Source organism: Bos javanicus, chromosome 21 (assembly GCF_032452875.1).
Source record: "Bos javanicus breed banteng chromosome 21, ARS-OSU_banteng_1.0, whole genome shotgun sequence".
In the NCBI taxonomy this organism is placed as follows: Eukaryota; Metazoa; Chordata; class Mammalia; order Artiodactyla; family Bovidae; genus Bos; species Bos javanicus.
Window position 1 is genome coordinate 63,902,283 of NC_083888.1, and position 16,276 is coordinate 63,918,558.

Consider the following 16,276-nt stretch of genomic DNA (forward strand, 5'->3'; position numbering starts at 1 on the left):
CCCTTGGTTTTAGTGATGCTCCCCGCTGTTCCTCCAATCAGGTACTTGTAGAATCTTCCTGCTAGTCTCCAGGCTGCCTCACTGTTTCCTGTACAGCTTCTTGGGCATCAATTCTCTACATTAAATTCTCCATTTTATTGTTGTTGTTTTTTTTTTATAGAGCATGTTGGTCATGGTAGAGATTTTGTTTTTATTTAATTTATTTGGCTATGACATGAGGTACGTGGATCTTAGCTCCCTGACCAGGGATTGAACCTGTGCCCCCACTGCAGTGGAAATGGGGAGTCTTAACCACTGGACTACCAGGGAAGTCCACCCCCGCCACATTTTAAGTGCTTAGAGATGTTTGACGTGCTGTGGACACCCTGGCTCACACATGGTACGTGTCCAGGCCTAAAGCACAGACCTCAGGGAGCTTAGAGTCCTGCAGAGTCAAGGTCACCCTCAGTCCTGCCATGAGGGCTGGCACAAAGACACAGATCCTGTCCCCCAGGGCAGCCCAAAGAGACCTGCCCAGAATGGGTGTGTGAGTTGGGGCCATGAAGGCTGAGTAGGAGTTTGCCAGGCTGAGAAGACGGAGAAGAGCATTCTTGGGAGAAGCAAGTGCTAAGGCCCACCTGGAAGAGTATGCCCTGGGGGGATTTCTTGCTCTGAAATTCTGGCAGTGGGGGGCAGTATGTGTGTGTGTGTGTGTGTGTGTCTGTGTGTGTGTCTGTGTAGCAGGGTCCTGTCTGGGCAGTGGGAGCCGCAGGTGAACTCCATCCTGCCCTATGTGTTGTATACCAGGGTAGCTCAAAGAGTAATTCCAGAATTTCTTGCATTAGAGTTCTACAGGGGGGCCATCAGAATTTCTGGGCCTCAGAAGCAGCATTTCAAAGGGGCTGGCTTGCTCAAGAGAGTTTTCAAATCCCGTCTCTGGGCTCTGAGAGGCCTCAGGCCTGCTCAGCAGGGCAAGGACCCCCATGGTATTTGCCTTTCTGAAAAACCTCTAGGGCTCTGTGGAGTGGAGCTGATGGGGATGGGGGAGAGAAACGTCTGCTGCGGCTGCGCATTCCGACACCCGGGTGGTGATGCTGGTTCCGTCATCGGGGTGGTGATGCCCAGCAGAAGCTGGAGGGTAGACAGCTGGAGGTTCACCCAGGCAGGAGCCGGAGGGAGGAGGCCCTACAGCGCCAGGCTGTCTGGAGGCTGCTGCCCAGGAGCGGAGAAGGCGAAGAAGCCTGGAGTGGGCGTCCACGGTGGACTCTGGAGGCGGCCCCAACCTCCCTCCCCACCTTGTGAGTCCCAGGCCAGCGCCACCACCTTTTTACATGACCGTGCTCCCATTTTAAGTGATTTTGTGAGAATTTCCACCACGGGCCCATGGTGTCCCTCCCCTGGTCCAGTCAGAGTCTCCCGCACCTCCTGGGCTAAAAACCCCGGGGGGAGACAGCTGCATCCCAGATGAAAACGGGAAACACAGTCCGCACCCGGCCCCAGGAGGCCAGGTCACCGCCAGACTCCGGATCCTGGAGGTTGCGCCGAGTTGTGCACCGCGCCCCTCTGCGCTCAGTCCCGGGCCAGAGGTGACCTCCTAGCACAGGAGGTCTCCAGGTCTCCCAACCCGAGGCTCTGCGGGGCGGGTGTCCCGGGAGGCTGCCGGCGGGGCGGGAGGCGGGCGCTCAGGGCGCGGCCGGCGGCTACTCGCGGGCCGCACTGGGCCGGGGGTGCCTCCCTCCGCCTCTTCCTCCGCCGGCCGGGCTGGGGCGGAGCGGGGCGGCGGCATGGCGGGCCGGCGGGCCGGGGCCGGGGCCGGGGCCGGGACGCTGCTGGCGCTGCTGGTGCTTCGGGCGCTCGGGGCCGCGGCGCACCCGCAGTGCCTGGACTTCAGGCCGCCCTTCCGGCCGCCGCAGCCGCTGCGCTTCTGCTCGCAGTACTCGGCCTTCGGCTGCTGCACTCCCGAGCAGGACGCGGCGCTGGCCCGGCGCTTCGGGGCCGTGGCGGCGCGCGTGGACGCCGCGATGTGGGCCGAGTGCGCCGGCTACGCGCTCGATCTGCTGTGCCAGGTGAGCTGGCGCGCTGGCCGTGCGGGGCGCGCGGCGGGAGGGCGCGCGCGCGGGGCCTCGGTCCCAGATGCGAGGGTGGCGGCGGTGGCAACCCTACTGGGCGAGAAGGATCGAGACTGGGCATAGGGCTTCGGAACCAGAAGCCCCCGGGCGGGAGTCATTTGGCAGGGGGCGGGGAGTCGGGCATCCTGGGATGTCTGTGGGCTTTGCCATCACTAACTTTGTGACTTAGGTTTTCTCTGGGTCTCGGTTTCTCCTCCTGATGAAATCATTGCTCCCTCCGAGTCTGGGGGGCTCTTCTGCCTTGGCACCGCCTAAAGATGCCCTCAGTGCCCCGGCCCCGAAGAGCCCTTCCCTTGTCCAAGCTCCAGGATGGGAAGCTTTTGTCCTGCTGAGCTCCATTGTGTTGCCCCTGGGGGGAGGGGGGCGCCCACTGACCCCTGCAGAGGGCATGATCGGCGCGCTGGGCTTGGGTTTGTCGAGGGGTTTGGGGGACCCTGCTCTCAATGAGGGCCTTTCCCCCGAACCTGAAGTAGTGCTCTGAGGGCCCCTCCGGACTGCGGGACCCTGACACCCACTGGGGCTCCTACCGTGCGTGACCCCAGAGGTGAGATGTGCCGGGCGGTTCCAGACCCCCTAGGTTCGTGCTGTGCCCTCTCCCTGGGATGGTGCTCCCACCCAGCGTAGGCTCGCTCATCCTCGGAGACCACCCAAGACATCCCTGTGGTGAAGCCTCTTGGCCCCTGTCCCTCCTCTGAGAGCTAAACCCCGGCTTCTCCTCACACCAGATTGTGCCTCGGTTGTTCATTTTCCTGACTCCAGAGTGCCTAATGACCCCACTCCCTGGAGGGTATTGGGTCAAGGCTGAGAAGTCCGAAGGCTGGCCCAGGCCCAGTCCTGGGAAAGTGAGAGGACCCGTGGGTGGAGAGTCCCAGCCTTTTGCCGTTGGGGGCAGGTGCTGGTGGGAGGGGTGGGGCCAACCCGGGCTGGCTTGGATTCAGACGTACTAAGGTCTGACCCTGGCTCTGCCACTTCCTGGCCTTGCAACCCCGGACAGGTCATCCCTCCACTTCAGTTGCATCATGTTTACATTGGGGGAGGCCTAAGCTTCCCCGCCCTCCCACCCCCTGCTTGCTGTGAAGACTGAATGACACACACTCAGAGCTCAGGGAGCCATTCTGCCTGGATTTCTCTAGGCCTCCTTGGTCCCCAGTGGCCGCCCAGCCCCAAGCGGAGATGGAGTGGGGCCCAGAGGCTGATTCAGGGAAGCCCAGAGAGGCAGGGACTGGCCTGGTGATCATACAACCCGGAAGTGGCCGTGGTGACATTTGGGCCACACTCATTGCCCATGTGAGTGAGCCATCGTCTGAGCAAGAAATAAGAGGGGCTGGGAGGGCTCTCTCTTTTGGTGGACTCCCCTGAGCCCCCACGCTGTGCATCTCAGGGGATCGAGAATGGTGCAATCAAGCGTCCACCTCCCTCACCAATCTGGGGGCCCCGGAGGATCAGATCCTGTAGTCTTCCCATGTCAGTCACATAGAAGAGTTCATGCGTCTATTCCGTGTTTTTTGCCTTTTTGTTTTAATTGAGCATTTACTATGTGCCAGGCTCAGTGGGGCACTGAAGGTAGGCAGGTCTGCGGAGGAAGAAGGGAAGGGCCAGCCCCACTACCCTCCCCCTGGCAGGAGGCTCCCCTCTGTCCTTGGGAACCGTCCCAGCATGGCCTGGCCTTGAGCAAGCTGTGGTAAGATGGCTGCTAGCATCTCACCCCAGGCGTCTCGGGAGTGACCTCATGTCTGGAGCGAGCTTGGAGAGTGCAGCAGAGGCTGGATCATGGTTTCCCTGGAGGGCCTCGGGAGGGAGGGAGAGCGCTGGACCGGGGACAGTGTTCCCAGCAAGCCAAGGCCGAGTCTGGATTCAGCACCTCCTGACTTCCACCAGGGGAGGGGGCCGAGGTGCCTTGTTTACAAGTTCCAGTCAGTGATGGAATTCAGGCACTCACATCTGCCTGGACTCCTGATAGCAAAAGAGACCATGAAACATGCCTGCGCCCACAGTCCCCCCAGAACATGCGCCCATCTGACACCCACGACTCCTCCAGATGCCCGTGATGGCTACCTAGCCAGAGGGCAGTAGTCCCTCCTGGCCCCTTCAGACCCTTTCCTGAGGCTTTGCCCTGGTCCATCTGATGTCATAGGAAGGAGAAGAGAGAGCTTGTGACATGTGGTAGCTCAGGTCCCAGGTTGATGAGAGCCAGTCCATGCAACAAACCTCCACGTGACTGCGATGGCCTCTAAGTGCCCCAAGTCATCAAAGCCTGGTTTCTGATAGAAGTCTGTGCACAACATGCTCTGCAGGTGCAGCCACTGGGCAGACAGTGCTTCGGAGCCTGTCAGGAGTTGGCCCTGTGCTGGGTGCTGGGCCCAGCGGCAGTTGGCCAGTCACAAACCCAGTTCTCAAAAGTCTCCTTGTTCAATTCAGGAGACACAGAGACACTTATCAGAATGGGCCAAAGGCTCTCCCCAAGGGTCACCATGGAGGCAGAGCTTGCCCTGAAAAAGTCAAGGAAGCCTTCCTGGAGGAGGGAACACTGAGTTGCCTCTTGATAGTCCAACTTGTTTGAGCACTTACTCAGAAAACACATGTATCACTTCAGTGTATTTATCCCAATAATGCTATGCTTCAGTTTATTTCTCTTGGGAATTTCTTCCCCTTTATAGATGGGGACGTAGGCACAGATAGGTTAAGGAACTTGGCCAAGGCCACTCGGGGAATGGTCGATTCAGTCTCCTGTGTGCTCTGACTCCAGAACCCCTCTCTTAATCACTTTGCCATATCACCTGTCTTCTTGAAGCCTCACTATGTGCTGGGCCCTGGAATCCCTGCCCTGAAGGGTCCTACAGCCTAGTGGGTGGACAGACACACAGAGATAACTCAGTCCTAGTCAAGCAGACCACCTGAACAATGGGAGGTGCAGCAGAAACAGAGCTCACGCTGCAAGCTACAGAATTGCATTTAGGTGAATGTTGGTCTGAGACGTGGGCAGAGAACTGTAGGAGCATCCACAAGGGCCAGGGGAGTCAGGGAACAGAGGTGTAAGAGAAGGCTATTGAGTCGGGCTTTGAGGCATGCATAGGAGTTTGCCAGATGCCGAACTGGGCAAGGAGGGAATGTCCTACAAGTGAATATTGTGTGCAAAGACTCAGTCTTCCTGGGGAATTCCCTGGTGGTCCAGTGGTTAGGGCTCTGTGATTTCACTGCTGAGAGTTTGATCCCTGGTCAAGGAACTACCTACATGGCACAATCAAAAAAAAAAAAGACTCAGTCTTCCTAAAGAGTAGATGAAGGACATAGAAGCCTTCGGGACTCTGGGCCGTGGGTCATGAGTGTCAGCGACCGCACAGAGGCAGCCTTGGGCAGTAACGTGGGCAGGCTGGTTGTCCCTGTGCTGAAAGGCGCAGACAGCTAAGCAATGTGATACTGGGCTGGCTTTCCATGGGTTTTCTGCTGCCTCCCCCAACTGACCACTGTGAGGCTAGTTGCTGGGTTTTTTTTTTTTTTTTTTTTGCTATTTATTTGGCCGTGCCAGGTCTTAGCTGTGGCACACAGGAGTTTTAGTTGTGGCGTGAGAACTCTGCTGTAGCATGTGGGATATAGTTTCCTGACCAGGGATGGAACCTGGGCCCCCTGCATTGGGAGTGTGGAGTCTTAGCCACCAGAGAAGTCCCATGGGTTGGGATCTGATTGGCTTGCAGAAATCTGTTTTGCTGCCCACTGTCTCTGGAGCCGAGGACAGTGCCTGGCTCGGAGTCTGAACGCAGTAAACACTTGTTGAATGAAATTCCGGTGAGTGATCTGAAAAGAGCCCTGGTCTGGGTGTCATGAGACCTGGGTCTGAGCCGTGGCTTGGCCACTTCTTGGCATGTGGCCTTCTTGGAGCCTCAGCTTCTCATATCTAGTAGGAATCACCATGACCCTACCTCGAAAAGCAGAAATGAGCTGTGTGTGCGCACAGACCCTCTCTGATCCACCCACAGCTGCTGGCGGGACTCACGGGGCCTCCAGGGGAAGCGTGAGAGAGGGGCCACAGCACAGAGGCCAGGGCTGGGCCGTCTGGAACACATGGAACACGGCCTCCCTGTCTGGGCCCAGGACGGTGCTCACCAGACCACAAGCACGTCACCAAGTGGCCCTCAGCCCCACGGTAGCAGGAGACAGGCCAGGAGGACCGGCCAACGGTGTGACCAAAAGCCACAATCGTGTAAAAGGAGGGTGTGGCCTCTGGCCAGGAGCCTGAGAACCCAGCCAAGAGGGCAGCCTGCCACCCATGGCCCCTGGGGGCCTCCGGTAGGAGCCCAGCAGGGCCCTGCCTGGGAATGGGCAGTGTGGGCCTGTCTGTGCCTCCCCTACTGGGGGACAAGCATCCCTGGAGGCCTCCGGGGGCCGGGGGCTGAGTCAGACCCACAGGCCCTAGCCTGGTGAGCTCATGGTGGGGGCGGGGGATGGGGGTTGGGGGCTCGGTCAGAGGCTCTAGCTGAGGGAAGTCCTTAGAGAGCCTGGGGTGCTGAGACCTTTGCTCTGGGGGGCGGGGGGTTGGGAGGGGGCTTTCAGCTCTCAGATGGTGGGTTCTGGATCTTGAAGCTGGGAGAGGCCTGGTCACATTGGTTGTCTCCACATAGGTTCTCAGAAAGCAGAACCTGGGCCAGAGTGCATGGGTTTTTTCCCTTCTTAGGGTGAGTGGACCCTGCCAGCAGGAGTGACCAGGGGCAGAGAGAGAGCCATCAAGGATGCAGTTGCAAGTTGGCTGCTGCCAAATGTGACTGATGCTTGAGCTGGCGAGACCATGGGTCCAAGAAACTGTATAGACGGCAGATCAGGACTGGCCCCGGGCAAGGGTGTGGGGGGGCTGTGGTGGTGAGCCCAGAGGAAGACAGAACAATTTATCCATCAGCTTCCTTCTCCCAGGGGCCCAAGGTTTGCCACATCAGGCCCCCGCCTTCCAGATCCTGCCCAGGCAGGCGCTGAGTGGGATCCCAAGTGTCTCGTCAGTGGGGAAGCCCCCAGGGGGTGGTGGAGGAGGGAGCCATAGCTGTTGGATTTTGTCCCATGGAGTCACAGCCCAGCAGAGCCGGAAAAGGGGCCAGTGAGGTCAGGAGGGTCTGAAGAAGTCCTGGAGGGGAGGGGGAGCAGGGGAGGAGAGGGTCTGATTCATCTCACGGAGAATCTGGTCTGGCCGCAGGAGACAGGCCCAGGGCCCCGCCTGGAGGGGCCTAACCCAAGGTCAGAGGGAAGGAGGGAAGCGGGTCCTGGTGGCCAGGGGGACAGAGGAAGTGGGGGAGGAGTGTAATCAAGGTACTCGCATGTGTACACGCGTCACCTCCCCGGTGCTGGGGGGATGGGGTCCACCTGAGACCAAACCCACATCCTCCATGCTCACCGAATGGTGCTGAGTGACACTGGGGGACCCACACCTCGGTCTCCCCGTGTGCAGGAGGGAGCCCCCCGTCGTGGGCTCTTGTGGGGATTAAACGATGGAGGGAGGAGCACTTATCCCCACGCAGGGCTGGTCAGGGTGAGTCAGTGTCCAGCATGGTGTCTAGGTATTCACCGTGGGCCTCCTGTGTGCCAGACACCATCTCGGGCTCTGGGATACGACAGGCACCAACGCAGGCAAAATTCCTGCCCTTGTGGAATTAGGTTCCGCGGAAGGCAGACAATAACCAAGTAAACCCACTGATTTTTATTATATTATCAGGGAACGTTACAGTGTTTGTTTTTTTGTTGTTTTCTGTTTTAAGCCAAAACAGAGGTCAGGAGGAAGTGGGGGTGATGGATGGGTGGTCAGTGAAGACCTTCCTGGAGGTGCCCCTCGAGTAGGGATCTAAAAAAAAAAGTGGAGTGAATCATGGAGGTATAGGGCGGAGGCAGCATATTAAGAGAGAAAGTGGAACTTCCCTGGTGGCCCAGTAGCTAAGTCTCTGCACTCCCAATGCAGAAGGCCACGGGTTCGATCCCTGGTCAGGGAACTGGATCCCACATGCTGCAAAAGTTCACATGTGTTAGTCACTCAGTTGTGTCCAACTCTTTGGGACCCCATGGTCTACAACCCGCCAGGTTCTTCTGTCCATGGAATTCTCCAGGCAATAGTACTGGAGTGGGTAGCCATTTCCTTCTCCAGGGGATCTTCCTGACCCAGGGATCAAACCCTGGTCTCCTGCATTAAGGCAGATTCTTTACCATCTGAGCCACCAGGGAAGCCCTGTCACATACTACAGCTGAAGATCTCGAGGGCCGAAACTAAGACCTGGGGCAGCCAAATACATAAATATTATTTTTAAAATAAATAAATAAAAGAAAAAAATGTATTAAAATGCCTCAGATCCTTTCTGGCAGACAGTAGGTGCTTAAGAGAGGCTCCTGATGTTATTAGTAGCAGGAGTAGTCATAGTGTGGTTATTCTAACAGAAGCATCAAGGCAAGAGAAAGGAGGAAGGTGAGGAGATGCAGGGCCCCTGGGGCTGTATGTGGGTGGAACGGACAGACGGCGTCTTCCCATTTTACAGATCAGCAGACTGAGGCTCTAGGAGATGGGTGAACCACCCGCGGTCACACGGCTGGTAAGCCCAGCCCAGAGCATTCCTGCGCGTGCCTGTCTCTGCAGGAATGCTCGCCCTACGCGGCCCACCTCTACGACGCGGAGGACCCGTCCACGCCCCTGCGGACGGTGCCCGGGCTCTGCGAGGACTACTGTCTGGAGATGTGGCAGACGTGCCGGGGCCTCTTCCGGCATCTGTCTCCTGACCGCGAGCTCTGGGCGCTGGAGGGCAACCGCGCCAAGCTCTGCCGCTCGCTGTCCCTGGACGACACCGACTACTGCTTCCCGCGCCTGCTGGTCAACGAGAACCTCAACTCCAACCTGGGCCGCGTGGTGGCCGACGCCGAGGGCTGCCTGCAGCTGTGCCTGGAGGAGGTGGCCAACGGGCTGCGCAACCCGGTGGCCATGGTCCACGCCCGGGACGGCACCCACCGCTTCTTCGTGGCCGAGCAGCTGGGGCTGGTGTGGGTCTACCTGCCCGACCGCTCGCGGCTGGAGAAGCCCTTCCTGAACATCAGCCGCGCCGTGCTCACCTCGCCCTGGGAGGGCGACGAGCGGGGCTTCCTGGGCCTGGCCTTCCACCCCAGCTTCCGGCACAACGGCAAGCTCTACGTCTACTACTCGGTGGGTGTCGGCTTTGACGAGTGGATCCGCATCAGCGAGTTCAGGGTCTCGGAGGATGACGTCAACGCTGTGGACCACGACTCTGAGAGGTGGTTCCCCCCGGGAGCCCAGGCCGGGAGGGGGCGGGCTGAGATCTGGCAAGGCTGTGCACAGGCAATGGTCCATTGGATCTGCGCTGCGCCCCGAGGGGTGTGAAATATTTTGACCGTCACACCCAGTAAGGGGGCTGAGTCCCCTAGGAGTTCAAGGGAGAGGCAGTTGCCAAACAGACATCACGGGGACTTGAGTCCAGCTCCTGGATCAGGTACTTTAGACGGTTCATTTCACTTGGTTCTCATACAGCCCCATTTTACAGATGAGGAAGTGGCGGCTCAGAGAGGTGAAGGGACTGCTAGGTCACAGAGCTAGGAAATGTCAGAGCTGGAACTCGAATCTGTCTGCTTCCTTCCCAGGCCCAACCCACTGCTCCCACCCACCCAGCTCTGGCCCCAAGGGACCATTCTCACCTGGCTGGCCCCCACCTCCTCCTTGTCACCTCCACACTCCACCCCCAGGCAAATTGCTCCTTCCCACCCTCCCAACTGCATGTTTATCCGTCCTTTGCCTCCAGGCTTCTTCTCCTCCCAATACCCAGCCTGCTTTTTGGGTATTAGTTATGCTCCAACTGTTTTGAAAACAGGTGTGACAGGGCTTCCCTGGCGGCTCAGACAAAGAATCTGCCATCCTGCCATGCAGGAGACCCTGGTTTGATGCCTGGGTCAGGGAAGATCCCCTGGAGAAGTATTCTTGCCTGGAAGAATTCCATGGACAAAAGGAGCCTGGGGGGGCTTCAGTCCACCGGGTCGCAGAGTCAGACAGGACTGAGCAAGGAACAATTTTTGACCTAGCCTGGTGTGAAGGGCATACATAATCTGTCTCCAATAGGAAAATAAGTCCTGTGCCAGGTAATTCAAATAGGCAGAATTTGATACTGGGAATTAGTTGCTCAGGTGTTGGAAATGATGAATGAGAAATGGGGGGGCGGGGGGGGGGAAGAAGGGAGGCAACCCTGAGTTCAGCACTGAAGGGAGCTAACTTCACCTCTTGGACTGTGAGAGGCAGGGTTCCTGGAGCCCCTGAGCTGGGGCCGCTGGGTAGAAGCTGGAACCATGGTGGATCTGGGTGGGGGCAGTTGGAGCCAGAGAAGAGGTGCAGCTACTGCCAAGACACTGCCTGAAGCAGAGAGAGAGAGAGGGAGGGAGAAAAACCCTGAATCTCCCCCCACCCCCACCCCCCCATCTCATCTTCTGACAATGCTTTCCTTGGCTGAACCTAGCTGCAGGCCAGTCAGCTGAGGAGCATGGGAAATGTAGTTTGTAGGAGCTGGTAAAGTATCTGCCTGCAATTCAGGAGACCAGGGTTCCCATCCCTGGGTTGGGAAGATCTGCTGGAGAAGGGAATGGCACCCCACTCCACTATTCTTGCCTGGAGAATTCCATGAACAGGAACCTGGCCAGCTACAGTCCGTGGAGTCTCAAGGAGTCAGACAGGACTGAGCGACTAACACTTTCACTTTCTCCCTCACAACTCCAGAGTCCTGCCAATGCTTTCCTTGGCCGAACCTAGCTGGAGGCCAGTTAGCGGAGGAGCATGGGAAATGTAGTTTGCAGGAGCTGGCCTTCTGAAGTAGAGAGCGGGTAAGAGGAGGACCAGGGCTGATCTGAGGACAAATAAGCAAATAACAGGACATCATGCATTCGATAAAATTATAAACTCTTGACATTGAAAGTACAAAAAGAAGGAATCAAACTGACTAATGTGAGAATCTAATGTATTAATAGATTTTGCCTGTGAGCTTCCTGGCAACCAGGGCAAAAAGAGAAAGCATAATTCTCGTTATCTTATATGAGGCCACACAACTGATTCTCCAAGAGAGGCTACGTTTGTCATGTGACTCTCACAGAGGGGAGACAGAGAGACAGGATGAATGTGTCTTCAATGATGACTTTAAAAAATGGATTCCTGATGAAGACTGAAGGTGGAACACAAGATATACAGATGAACATACTTCAGAATTGGGGTTCAGCAAGGGTCCCTCTGGGGACCTCACAGTACCAGCCTAGAACCTGACTCTTGCAGGGGAAGAAGTAGGCATGGCTGGCTCAGGGCAGATCCAGGAATGAATGGGCATCCTTGCTTGAGTCAGCTGTCAGTCTCTTTTCTCAGGGCTGGATGTCCAACAGCCTGAGCTGTCCTTTGCGGGGGGTACCTGGTTTGGGGATTGTGTGTGGCTCCCCATGTCATGTATGTTGATCTCACAATAGAAAGGCTTCTGGTCTTGGTTCTGAAGGTTGAAAGTCCTGGGTTCAAGGTACCTGACATTTCTGTACCTCGGGTTTCTTATCTGCATTAATAAAGGATTGGCCAGTCAGTTGCCAATCCTGGAAAACCTAAACTAGCCTAAGCATTTTGGTCAAAGGGAATTTAATACAGGGAGTTGGCTACAAAGGTATTGGGAGGGCTGGAGAAGGAAAAGGAGAGGGTCAAGCTCCCTAGAGATGAGTTCTTGTGAGAAGCGAGGGGAACAAAAGGCACAAAGGTCTTGGTGCTGCTAGGGTTTGCCGCTCCTGGTACCCAGATGTCTGGGCAGAAAGCCAGGAGTCCACACTGACCAGCCACTGTCGCCCTTCCTGCAACCATTGCTTCCGGAGGCAGTGCCAGAGACCAGGGACATGTGGCTCCTCCCTTCCCCTTGCCTGCCACCCTCTCCTGGCACACCCTAACTGGAAGCTAGCTGACTGGCAGTGTGGTGGAAGGTTCCCACCCTGGCAGTAAAGGAGGTCACTGAGAAGTGAGTGTGGAGCTGAGCACAGTCCACACCCTCCAGCCCGCCTCCCTAGAAGTTACAGCCATAACAAATGAGAGGCTGTCACAAGTGCTCAGCTTAAGTGGCTGGTGTGCGGGTAGCTATGATGATGAAGAAACCGGTCGTGCTAGTGATTGGGTCAACGGTTTCACTTGATCATTACAGGCAGGGGCTAGTTGTGGGGGAGCAGTGGAAAAAGCGCTAGACCAGAACCAGAAGTCCTGAGTTCCTGTCCCAGCTCTGCCGTCTATGGGCTGTGTGACCTTGGGCAAGTTGCTCAACCTCTCTGAGCCTCTTGGATCTCATTGGCACAGTGATGTGAATGATCCCTTCCTAGCCTGCCAGATCCTTATAAAAACCACCTCCTATAAAGGATATGGAAAGTCTTTCCAACTACGAAATGGCATCTAAGAGAGAGGAGGCTTTATTGCTGTGATTTTGTTTTGTGTTTCTGGCTGACATTTTTGTTTGTTTTTGTGGGGGGTGGCTTATCTTCTTTTAGGATAATCCTGGAAATCGAAGAACCAGCCTCGAACCATAATGGAGGCCAGCTGCTCTTCGGGGATGATGGGTACCTTTACATCTTTACCGGAGATGGCGGGATGGCTGGAGACCCCTTTGGGAAGTTTGGAAACGCCCAAAACAAGTATGTTCTGATTTGGTTGGTGGGTGGGCTGGTTTATGTACTCTTCTGAAGGGGGAATGACTTCCTCAGCCAGGAGACTAGGGCAATAGAAATGGCTTTGGGCCCCAGCTCAGCCTGCAGCTAGCCAGCTGGGGAACCCAGTGCCTTTGTCTTATCAGTTAGAAAGGAATAATGATCATCTCCATGGGCAGGCTTGTTATGAGGAATAAAGGTGATGGGTACCTGAAAGGCAGCATCACAGAGCCTCTGGGAAGATGAGATTTTTCTCTGAAGTCCGCCCAGCCCTACTGGAGCCAGAGGAAGGAAAAGGATGCTTCCCAGACCAAATGGGGAGTGTGAGCTGGCTAGAGCAGGGCTGTATGGATGGGCATGTGGGTTTTCTACCCCAAGGGTCACCCGAGATGACCCCAAAACTGAAGCAGAGTCTTGCTCTCAGTTCCTCACTTCTGGGCTTGAGAAGATGGCCTGCCACCATTCCCTTCCTTACACACACACATACACACACACACACACACACACGCACACAAACATACACAGTCTCAAGTGTATAGATGAGGATACCCAGGAGTCTCAGGGCAGCCTCCTCCATCCTCAGTCCAAATCACAAAACCTTCCTCAGCCCAGAGAGTAAAAATAGCGCATATGATGTTGATTATAGTAATTAAAGTGTTCCCAATTTGTGACTTGTGCTTTCATATGTGACAGTGTAAGAATCATCGCAGTTTTCTCATGTTTGGGATGTATTTAGAGATGAAGTTGAGAAAATAGAAATTAAGGATTTGTGGATAATTGGACAAGACTTAAAACATTACTTTGCTGCTATGAGTTTTGCCCACTTACATATCAAAGCCTGGAGCGTGGTGTGTGGGCCCTGGGGAGTAATCCGAAGCTTGGTGCAGAGCAGGCTGGAGAGTGTGAGAGGAACTCACTGGAGCAGAACCTGGAAGTCCACAATAGGGGATTAACTGTGGGGCAGCTACTGGGGTGGTGGGAGCGTTTTATCATCATGAAAGAGGACACTTGGGTGGTGTCTTTAATGATGACAGAAATGCTTGGGTGCTGATGCTCTGTGAGAATGTGGGGTACACAGTTGCATCAAATGGGCAGACCAGCCAGTCCTGCCTTAAAAAGCAGCCCAAAGGGAGTACACCCAAATGCTGGGGAAAAACCTTGCAGTGAGTAAGTGCATCAAAAACTCACAGAAGAAGGGACTTCCCTGGTGGTCCTGCGGTTAAGACTCTGCTCCCAGTGCAGTTCAATCCTTGGTCAAGGAATTAGATCCCACATGCCACAACCAGGAGTTCCCATGCCCAAACTAAAGATCCCACATGCCTCAACTAAGACCCGACACAGCCAAAGAAATAAATAAATACTGTAAAAAAGCCACAGATGAAGAGGGTGTGTTCCCCTCTGCACATCTTTAAGCATGTCGCAGATTCCATTGTGTGTCACTTTTGTCCTGCAATGAATGAGACCCAGAAGCTGCTCACCCCAGTGGCTGCGTGGAGGTCCGGGCTGCAGCTGCGCCCTATTCGGTATGGCTCTGGAGGCAACGTGCTGAGGTCTCACTCCCAGGCCCCAGAAGCCGATGTGGCCGGGCACCCTGAAGGGACCTCACTTCCTGTCCAGAGCTGCCTGGGAGACTGGCAAGTTGTTCGCCGCTCAGAGCCTGGGTTCAGGATGGTGTGTGTGGAGTGTGGGGTGACCCCTGACCTGCTGCGATGGCCCTGGGCGCGTGCGAGAGAGGAGGCAAGAACCCCACCTCCTGTTTCCTGCTAACATCTGCCGCGTTCTCTCCTGTCTCCCTGCCCTCCCTGGTACTCTTAAATGGTGCACTTGACTTTGATTGCAGTTATTCATTCATTCACTCACCAAACACTTAATGAGCGCCTACTGCATGCCTGTTGCTGTGCTAGGTGCTGCAGATCAGATCAGAACAGTCGCTCAGTCATGTCCGACTCTTCTCGACCCCATGAATCACAGCACGCCAGGCCTCCCTGTCCATCACCAACTCCTGGAGTTCACTGACACTCATGTCCATCGAATCAGTGATGCCATCCAGCCATCTCATCCTCTGTCATCCCCTTCTCCTCCTGCCCCCAATCCCTCCCAGCATCAGAGTCTTTTCCAATGAGTCAACTCTTCGCATGAGGTGGCCAAAGTACTGGAGTTTCAGCTTTAGCATCATTCCTTCCAAAGAAATCCTAGGGCTGATCTCCTTCAGAATGGACTGGTTGGATCTCCTTGCAGTCCAAGGGACTCTCAAAAGTGTTCTCCAACGCCACAGTTCAAAAGCATCAATTCTTCGGCGCTCAGCCTTCTTCACAGTCCAACTCTCACATCCATACATGACCACAGGAAAAACCATAGCCTTGACTAGACGAACCTTTGTTGGCAAAGTGATGTCCCTGCTTTTGAATATGCTATCTAGGTTGGTCATAACTTTCCTTCCAAGGAGTAAGTGTCTTTTAATTTCATGGCTGCAGTCACCATCTGTAGTGATTTTGGAGCCCAGAAAAATAAAGTCTGACACTGTTTCCACTGTTTCCCCATCTATTTCCCATGAAGTGGTGGGACCGGATGCCATGATCTTCATTTTCTGAATGTTGAGTTTTAAGCCAACTTTTTCACTCTCCACTTTCACTTTCATCAAGAGGCTTTTTAGTTCCTCTTCACTTTCTGCCGTAAAGGTGGTGTCATCTGCATATCTGAGGTTATTGATATTTCTCCCGGCAATCTTGATTCTAGTTTGTGTTTCTTCCAGTCCAGCGTTTCTCATGATGTACTCTGCATATAAGTTAAATAAACAGGGTGACAATATACAGCCTTGACGAACTCCTTTTCATATTTTGGAACCAGAATGTTGTTCTATGTCCAATTCTAACTGTTGCTTCCTGATCTGCATACAAATTTCTCAAGAGGCAGATCAGGTGGTCTGGTATTCCCATCTCTTTCAGAATTTTCCACAGTTTATTGTGATCCACACAGTCAAAGGCTTTGGCAGAGTCAATAAAGCAGAAATAGATGTTTTTCTGGAACTCTCTTGCTTTTTCCATGATCCAGTGGATGTTGGCAATTTGATCTCTGGTTCCTCTGCCTTTTCTAAAACCAGCTTGAACATCAGGAAGTTCACGGTTCACATATTGCTGAAGCCTGGCTTGGAGAATTTTGAGCATTACTTTACTAGCGTGTGAGATGAGTGCAATTGTGCGGTAGTTTGAGCATTCTTTGGCATTGCCTTTCTTTGGGATTGGAATGAAAACTGACCTTTTCGAGTCCTGTGGCCACTGCTGAGTTTTCCAAATTTGCTGGCATATTGAGTGCAGCACTTTCACAGCATCATCTTTCAGGATTTGGAATAGCTCAACTGGAATTCCATCACCACCACTAGCTTTGTTCGTAGTGATGCTTTCTAAGGCCCACTTGACTTCACATTTCCAGGATGTCTGGCTCTAGGTGAGTGATCACACCATCGTGATTATCTGGGTCGTGAAGATCTTTTTTGTACAGTTCTTCTGTGT

At 54.9% G+C, this 16,276-nt stretch overlaps 1 protein-coding gene across 2 annotated transcripts in view; it reads left to right on the forward strand.

Annotated features, from left to right (window-relative positions):
• Positions 1 to 1,748: 1,748 nt before the first annotated feature.
• HHIPL1 (HHIP like 1) overlaps positions 1,749 to 16,276 on the forward strand; it is a 30,423-nt gene continuing 15,895 nt past the window's right edge. For both annotated transcript variants that reach the window (XR_009732192.1, XM_061395304.1), the window contains exons 1-3: positions 1,749 to 2,045; positions 8,707 to 9,353; positions 12,612 to 12,755. Coding sequence is in view for 1 of the 2 variants with exons in the window: in XM_061395304.1 (XP_061251288.1) it covers positions 1,764 to 2,045; positions 8,707 to 9,353; positions 12,612 to 12,755 (1,073 nt within the window). In the remaining variant the exon portion in view is untranslated. The remainder of the gene's footprint in view (positions 2,046 to 8,706; positions 9,354 to 12,611; positions 12,756 to 16,276) is intronic.